Source organism: Trametes versicolor (assembly GCF_000271585.1).
Source record: "Trametes versicolor FP-101664 SS1 unplaced genomic scaffold TRAVEscaffold_12, whole genome shotgun sequence".
NCBI classification, from domain to species: domain Eukaryota; kingdom Fungi; phylum Basidiomycota; class Agaricomycetes; order Polyporales; family Polyporaceae; genus Trametes; species Trametes versicolor.
In genome coordinates this window covers 1,532,691-1,540,141 of record NW_007360332.1, presented here as the reverse complement: position 1 = coordinate 1,540,141, position 7,451 = coordinate 1,532,691, and the positions used below count along the sequence as shown (strand labels likewise).

Genomic DNA, 7,451 nt, shown 5'->3' with positions numbered 1-7,451 from the left:
CGGTGCTCGGAGGTCGCGGGCTCGACGTTCGGCCGTGGGTGATATGTTTGGGGAGCAATGGTGGAGAAATCAAGAGAGGGCGAGGAAGAGAAGGGCGTGAGGGGCCATGTTGTTTAAACGGATGATTAGCATTCTCGAAGCGGGGGAAGCAAGTATCCACACGCGGGCATGTCAGAGCGGAAGAGCGGGTACCGGGCCGCAAGGACTGGCAGGCGGGGGCGCGACGCAAGATGGACCAGCGCCAAGGAGTGAGGGCGGGCGGGCGCCATCATCCATGTGCGCGCAGGCGCACAGAGGGGTGGGCGGGAAGGGTCGCTGGGAGCGACGGACGGGGGATGGGCCCGCGGACGCATGGTGTGCTGCCTAAGGCGGTCGGCTCGGGGCGGAAGCGAGGATAGGCGCCGGCGCGCAAAGTTGCAACTTTGCGCGCCCTATTTGGCGCAGAAGTTACAACTTTTGATGTACAGCCTTCTCTCTCACGCCCAGATCTTCGCAGAGATGTCCTGGATGGTCTCGCGGCAGTCCATGAACGTCGCCGGCGATCCTTGGAAGGAATTGTGAGTCGTATTCATGTATGAACATGGTGTTATAACTTATTACCTGCTGATACCGGAAGCCCTGAGCTGGATATCAGATACTGGGGATATCAGGAGCGAATCACATGAGAGAGCAACAGTGCCCCACCCGTAATCATCCCTGTTGAGGCCATTATATGCCAGCTTGCGCGCGGTGTGTGCAAGATCACCGTGCCGCGCTTGTGGATCACAACGACGCTTGACAAGGTGTGTCCTGCGGCGCATCATGACTGGACTGTACTAACACTTGTTGTGGTGCTCTTTGCCAGGTACCAATATCGATGGCGGCACTGGCGGAGGACCCCGACGCAGCACCCCCTAGCAGTGCTTGAGATCCATGTACAGCCCACGGGAGACCATCGTTGCAGACTCGATGACATGCCAGGTACGTGTATTGCATATCTCTATCTATGTACACAGTTGAAACCATTCGGATATTGGCGACAGTGCATATGTATATTTGTGCTTTTATCTATAATGTTCGGGAGCGGAACGGGAGCCGTCTGCAAGCACGGCGAACTCGGAGGCTCAGACAGAGTCACAGGTAACATGGGCAGAGACTGAACGTCAGCTCCGAGGGCAAAGTCCATTCGAGCATAGCAGGCAGCGAGAGCAAAGTCTGACAGACCTAGAGAGACCAAGATATAGACGTCCTCCAGCGAAGAGGTGATCAGACGGAACCAGACGTCGACGCAGCCGCATTGATCGTCTCCGCAGGAGCGGCTTCGGGCTCGGTGTTCGCGCCAAACCCAGGCGGGTCCGGGAACTGACCCCACATGCGCAGCAAGATCTTGTAAGCCGGCTCGCTCTTGTTTTTGGCGTACCACTCCTGGTTGATCCCGAAGTTGTAGGGCGTGTACGGCGGTGGTACATTTGTGGCCCTTTTCGAAGTCCGGATGCGTGTTACCATCGCGTTCGCAAATCGAACGCTCAAAGCGTTGTACCAGAGCCGCGCGAGCTCGTGGTATATCTTTGTTAGCTGCGTGGGCGCGCGGCGCACATGGTGAGTGTATTGTCATCTTTTGTGCCGTACCTGACGTACCGCATCTGATCGCCAGTTCGGCGTGATCACCTCAAAGTACGTCTTCTTGGTAAGGAACTCGTCAGAGACGTCGACACGGCCCTCCAAGGTTGCCATGCGGCGCTTCCACTCGAGGACCGTCTCGCTGCCCTCCTCGGGTCCGCTCGCTTCGTCAGACATCAAGTCCGCAACGAGGAGTGGGGTAGGGTCGACCCCATAGATCTCCTTGTACTCTGGGACGGCTGACATCAGGTTTTGGCAGGTCTGGGGTCTCGACATCAGCATCCGGGGATTGCAGGACATGAGTCAAGGTACGCACCTGTCTTCGCCGGCTCAACCAGCGACTGAACCGCCCGTTATCGTCCAAACGCTTCTTGGCATCGGCATCATGCTGGGCGCGATAGGGGCGCTTGAACCCGCGGAACGTACACTTGGCAATCTCGATGAGAAGGCCTAGCGTCAGCTTGACATCGGGTGCGTTCATCCATAGTTGATGGGTCGATTTATCTTTCTGAATCATTCGTCAGCACCTAAAGGATACTGACCAACGAGTACGCACCTTCAAGTCTTGCATGGCGACTTCGGCGACACGTCAGAAGAGTGCACGATTGACACGGTGCGTGACCGTGCCCTCGAGGTTGATCTCCATTCCCGGTCCAGTCCAGTCTCCCTCACCAGTCCACTTCGGCCACGGATGCTTTGTGGTGGGAACACCCGTGACATCGCGAAAGGAGGCCGAAACAGCCGACTGTACAGCGTCTCAGTTTGCATGCGCCGAGTGTCCATAGATGTAAGTACTCACCTGGCACTTCAATATCGCTTTCTTCTGCGTCGGGCTGAGCTCTTTGTACTTGGTGTTTACAATCGTCAGGGGATCCGAGTCGTCCTTCGGCGTGTTCAAATCCGGAGCATACACATCGTCTGCATCGTCATCAGAGCCTTCGGGGGGCTCATCGGCATCTGAAGGGACAGGAGTAGGGACCCGAGGGCGACGAGACACTCAGTGACCCCCGCGCCCGCGTGCAGTCGCTCCCTGAGCATCGCGCCCTTGAAAAGGTGGCACGGGCAACGCCTGTGTTGTTCCTGGAAGGTGAGCCTCCAGCGTGGCGAGTCTTGCCTCGAGCTGACGGTTTTTGGCTGCCGTAGCTGTCTCCTGGTTGGCTCGGAAAAGTGCCGGGTCGATTGAGGTTGTGCCGTGCTCGTCCCGGGCATGCTGACCACCATCGCGCAACATGCGTGCGAATGTGCCACCAGGAGAAAGGCGGCGGCGGCGGTCGCTGCGCAGAAAAGGTGTGTTAGTAACAAGCTGCGCATATATGCATGTACTCACGTTCTGTTGCGGCCGTCTCCGGAGCCTCCAGATGCAGACCGGCTTGGCGGACACCCTCGTCCACCGCGCTGAAATTGTCTGAACACGGAATGATAAGGTAAGTGCATATATGCGCGAAATGAGTATATGCACTCTCACCTGGTCCCGTCTCCTTCTCCATCAGCGTTGTATTCTTCCGTGTTGTACGGGTCGCCTTGCGGAGGACGCATACCTAGGCCGTAATACTGTGACTGCCGCGATCCGTGGGGTCCGTTGGTGCGTCCGTTGCCTACGCCTCGCGACGCTGCGCGCTGATCACCTCTGGCGTCTAGAAGGAAGCCTGCGCGCGACTCAGCATCGAACAAGTGCCAGTTCTTGCGCACCCCTGGGTTGAGGATTTCCGGGGGGCACTCGTCCGACATCGTTGCAAGGCTGGAGAGGTGCGGGTTGCTGGTGCGCGAGAGCGGATGGGCGGCGCGCGAGGGGGCGCGGGCGCGGGCGCTCTTTGGGCTTGTTTGTCACACCTGTCAATACATTCGAATGGACGTGTTCCTCCACTCTCCTCATATCGTGATCACCTCTTGGGCTTCATTTCGGAATATGTGTGATTGTATGCGGTGCTCGTGTCTATTTACAAGGTGGAGCGCACCTTCCGCCCACCACTGGAACGTTGTCTGGGTTTACAGGCGCTCATGGCAGTTCCAAGCTAGTCCCGGCGCGAGCGTTTATTAAGTTACAAGTCCGACTACATGCCCGGCTCACGCCCGCTACTAATTACTTGACCGTCGACTTCCAGGGTCCTGAACCCAGTGAGTATGAGCAGATGTATCGAGAAAGACCGCTTTGCGCGGAGCATGGCGGTCATGTCGGTAGTATATCTGCGGCGGGGTTCCGTCCGCATTACGCATCGCGGCGGCGTTGGGGTGGTTGTAGAAACCAAGAATGTACGCTCGAAAAGCGTCGTCCAAGGTCTGTGGGTGTGCAGACCTTGGCCCAGCATGCATAGACACGCTGAGGAGGGCTGCCGTTGTACGTCAGCAATCAGGGGAGCGAGTATGGTAAGCAGATATACTCACCGTCGTTTTGAACATCAAGCTCATCGCCTTGCATGGCCGCTGCCACCTCAAGCGTCCCTTGTGACTCCCGAGTATTGTGTTGGAACCGCTGAGCAATCGTGCGAGTCGCGCGTGCCTCCGTTGTTTCTGCGCTGGGTGTCGATGCGACGTGTTCCACCTAGAGTTATGGCATCAATCCAAGCCCACACCGTCGCAGTCGCAAGGGGGTGCCAAAGAGTGGACATACCACTGCACGGAGTGCGATGTCGCGCTGGAATGCACGCATCATGACCACTTCTTGCTGTCCACCACGGCGGTTGTTGAGATTTGTAGCCTTCAACGTCTTGTTTAGGCGTTCGGCGAGAAATGCCCAGATCTCGTAGACAGTTGCAAACTCGTCGAGCTGTGCCGGGATGTGCGATGCGAAGTGGTGATTAGGCACCATCGCTTCCACTCCATATATCTAAGCATGAATGTAAGTAAGCGATAATGTGCATGAAAGACGACCACACCTCCTTATAACCGACAAGGTAGTCATAGAGTAGCGTTGACCCACGCTCGCGGTCTCGAGCAGTCATCACGGGGGCCAACAGCAGCTTGAGAGACGTTGAGAGCTGCAGGATGAGGCGGACCTCCTCAGCGCACATGCGGGGTTTCGGGCACGGAGCGAGTGGCTCAGGACGGTTCGCCTTCAAAGACGCGAGCCGCTTCGACAGCTTGGGCTCTTGCGCATCGCTAGCGGAATCTATTTTGGCCTCGAGTTCAGCAATGTCAGCAGTGTGCTTATCAACAGCCTTCTTGTAGGCCTGCTGCAGCCTGGCGTGCTTCTTGAGGGCCGCGGCATGCTCCTTCTTGATCTCGGGTGCGAAGTGATGCCAAATGATTGGCAGCTAGATCACAATGTTAGCGTACAGGCGCACTCAGGAGGAGAGGGACGTACAATGATACACCCCGGCCCAATCATCAAGTGTTTGTACTCATCGGCGGAGAGGGACCCTCCCGCAGGTTCACCAACACGCAACGGGAGCCTACCAACCCAACCTGGGACCTCAAACTACACAAATGTCAGTGACGTAGCCAGAATAGGGTATGATGCACGAATACCGTGTCGAGGAACGCATGCATCATGGCCAGCTCGCGCTTGGTTCCACCTTTCGTGTCGGCGCGCAGAACGTTCGGCTTGATCCACCGCGAGTACCATTGAGTCTTTACAACACCTACAAAATAATCAGTATACATCGCATGGCTGAGGGAGGCGGAGTCGCACCGAGTAACAGGTTATGCATCAGGTTGATGACTGTCATCTTGACGCAGTCGTAGTACGGCAGCCGCATTATCTCCGCCCAGCGGCTGCCGTGCTCCTTGAAGTGCTCGTCGCGCTCTTTACCTGCGAGTGCTCGCCACTCGCGGGCATGCTGTACATGCTCCTCATGCGATCGAGGCGGACAGCCTGTGGTAGCCAGATCAATAAATAGATACACGATTTAAGGACGTCGTACGCGCCGCACCTCCGCGCAGGCACTTGTCAGTGTACATGTCTTCGGCGGTGACGGTCCCTTCAGTGCACGGGACCTCGTGGTGATTCTTGTCGGCGAATCCACCCACCTTGCACATCGCAGGATGATCTGTGCATGCACAGATGACCACAACACAGCACCGCCGTCCTGCAAAAAAGTATGAGACATCAGTAGTGGTTGCGGCACTCAGATATTGAAGAGATATGTACCTTCCCTGCAAGATGGCGTTGGCGCAAATACACCTAAGTGATAAAGCATCAGAAGGTCATCAACGATGAGCGCCATCCAGTGCTGCAGCTCCTCAGCATCGGGCTCTTTGGGACCATCTGTCATGGCCGCGAGAATCAGATACTCGACGCGATACCTAGAGCACATGTCAGTACTCGAGGGCTAAATCAGTAGGCTAGTACATACCGAAGGGCGGGCGGGAGGGTGGGAAGGGAGAAGGAAATGGCCCCGGTGGAGTACGAAGCACTGAACACACTCGAGGCGGCAGAAAACCTGTGAAGATGTGATAAGTAATCAGAACAGGTAAGTGAGCTAATGACACTCACCAGTCTACGTGGAGGATGACAGGGACACGCAGCTCGCCGTTGATATCAGGACCAAAGAATGGCTTTCCATCCGGCCCCACAAGTATTTTCCAGCGGCTCCCATCATGTATAGACCGGTATTCGCCCGGGGGAGGGGCAGGGCGCGTTGTCCAAGCTTCCCAGTAGGTCTCGATCCCAGGTTGATTCATGAGATAGGCAATGGCCGAGGAGAGCAGACAAAGAGGCGCAATGGTTCGGGGGATAGGGATAGGAGCATCCATTCGGAGGACCCGGATGAGTAGTGCCAGGGCACAAGAGGGCGTCGTGAATAGTGGGGTGTTGCAGACGAAGCAATGGAGTTTCTTGTTGGCAATGTCGGGCCGGAATAGTCGACGGCAGCTCGAGCACTCGATTAGGATGTGGAACTTATCGGTCAAGTCAAGCCGTTTGAACGTCGTCGTGAGCGTGCGGGGCATTGGATCCCGGCTGTCGAGCATCCCTAGGGCAACAAAGATAGCACGCAACATCGAGAGTGTGAGGTCGGAGGCGCGGAATGTGACATGGTGGTGTGTATGGAGGTAGGCAACGAGCAGGAGTATGACCCGCACGTACCACAGTGGATGGGATCGTTCAAAAACGACGCGGGGAGAGAGGGATGGGGGGAGAGCGGGGAGGTCAAGGGCGTGAGCAAGAGCCGGGTGGTCCAACTCCGAGACATCTGGTATCTCCACACGCGGGGCCGCTTCAGCTGCGTTGTCCGGACTTGGCGTGCGGCTTCCACGGCCATCTACCTGCTGCAGTAGGCGTGGAGACTGCGGTGGGGTGGCGTGTTGGTCATTCAGCGCCAGTGCATCCTCCTCGTCGGATGCGTCCCCGGCGATCTCCTCTAGGGCTAATCGGAATGCGTCGTAATGTCCTGGGCCATCGAACAGGCCCAGTCCATCGTCGTCCTCGGATGGTGAAGGTGGAGGGGATGCTTCCGGCCCACCAGGAACTGGTAGCGGCACCTGTAATGCTGAGCCGCCGGCGTGAGTAATACTAACTATTGCTGTGGGATCTATCGCTACTCACGGCTTGCCGGTGGTAATAGTGTTGAACTTCTGTGTCTACGGCTGTGCCGGACCGGGAGTGGCAGTGATAGTGGCTGTGCGTCTACCATACGCCAGCATGGACTTTCCTACTTACCATATACGTACATTCTTTTGTTCTGTACTTACTTGGCATCCTGCCATCCCTCCACATGATTCTGGTACGTTCTACGATGTTCCGGACTATTCTAGACAGCGTCCGGATTACTCGCATTACTCAGCCATGGACTATCTGACCTTATGTCGATTATGCTCCCTTACTCAGCGTTACTCATCGCTCAGTCAGCGTCCTCTGGACGTCACATGCTCTCTTCTTATACGCTTACTCATCGTCCTCCCCCAGTAGTATATAA

At 56.6% G+C, this 7,451-nt stretch overlaps 2 protein-coding genes across 2 annotated transcripts; both read right to left on the bottom strand.

Moving 5' to 3' along the window:
- Window positions 1-1,245: 1,245 nt before the first annotated feature.
- TRAVEDRAFT_52739 (uncharacterized protein) lies at window positions 1,246-3,327 on the bottom strand (the record flags this gene model as incomplete). The annotated part of the gene is made up of 8 exons (XM_008045341.1): window positions 1,246-1,554; window positions 1,618-1,860; window positions 1,916-2,107; window positions 2,156-2,175; window positions 2,203-2,344; window positions 2,399-2,556; window positions 2,927-2,994; window positions 3,065-3,327. The coding sequence occupies 8 exons, from the start codon at window positions 3,325-3,327 to the stop codon at window positions 1,246-1,248; spliced, it is 1,395 nt and encodes a 464-aa protein (XP_008043532.1).
- A 348-nt stretch (window positions 3,328-3,675) lies between these two features.
- Window positions 3,676-7,208, bottom strand: TRAVEDRAFT_52738 (uncharacterized protein; the record flags this gene model as incomplete). The annotated part of the gene is made up of 13 exons (XM_008045340.1): window positions 3,676-3,926; window positions 3,982-4,138; window positions 4,208-4,423; window positions 4,473-4,850; window positions 4,901-5,014; window positions 5,065-5,177; window positions 5,228-5,410; window positions 5,469-5,624; window positions 5,687-5,841; window positions 5,892-5,978; window positions 6,032-7,017; window positions 7,082-7,122; window positions 7,196-7,208. The coding sequence occupies 13 exons, from the start codon at window positions 7,206-7,208 to the stop codon at window positions 3,676-3,678; spliced, it is 2,850 nt and encodes a 949-aa protein (XP_008043531.1).
- Between the last annotated feature and the right edge of the window lie 243 nt (window positions 7,209-7,451).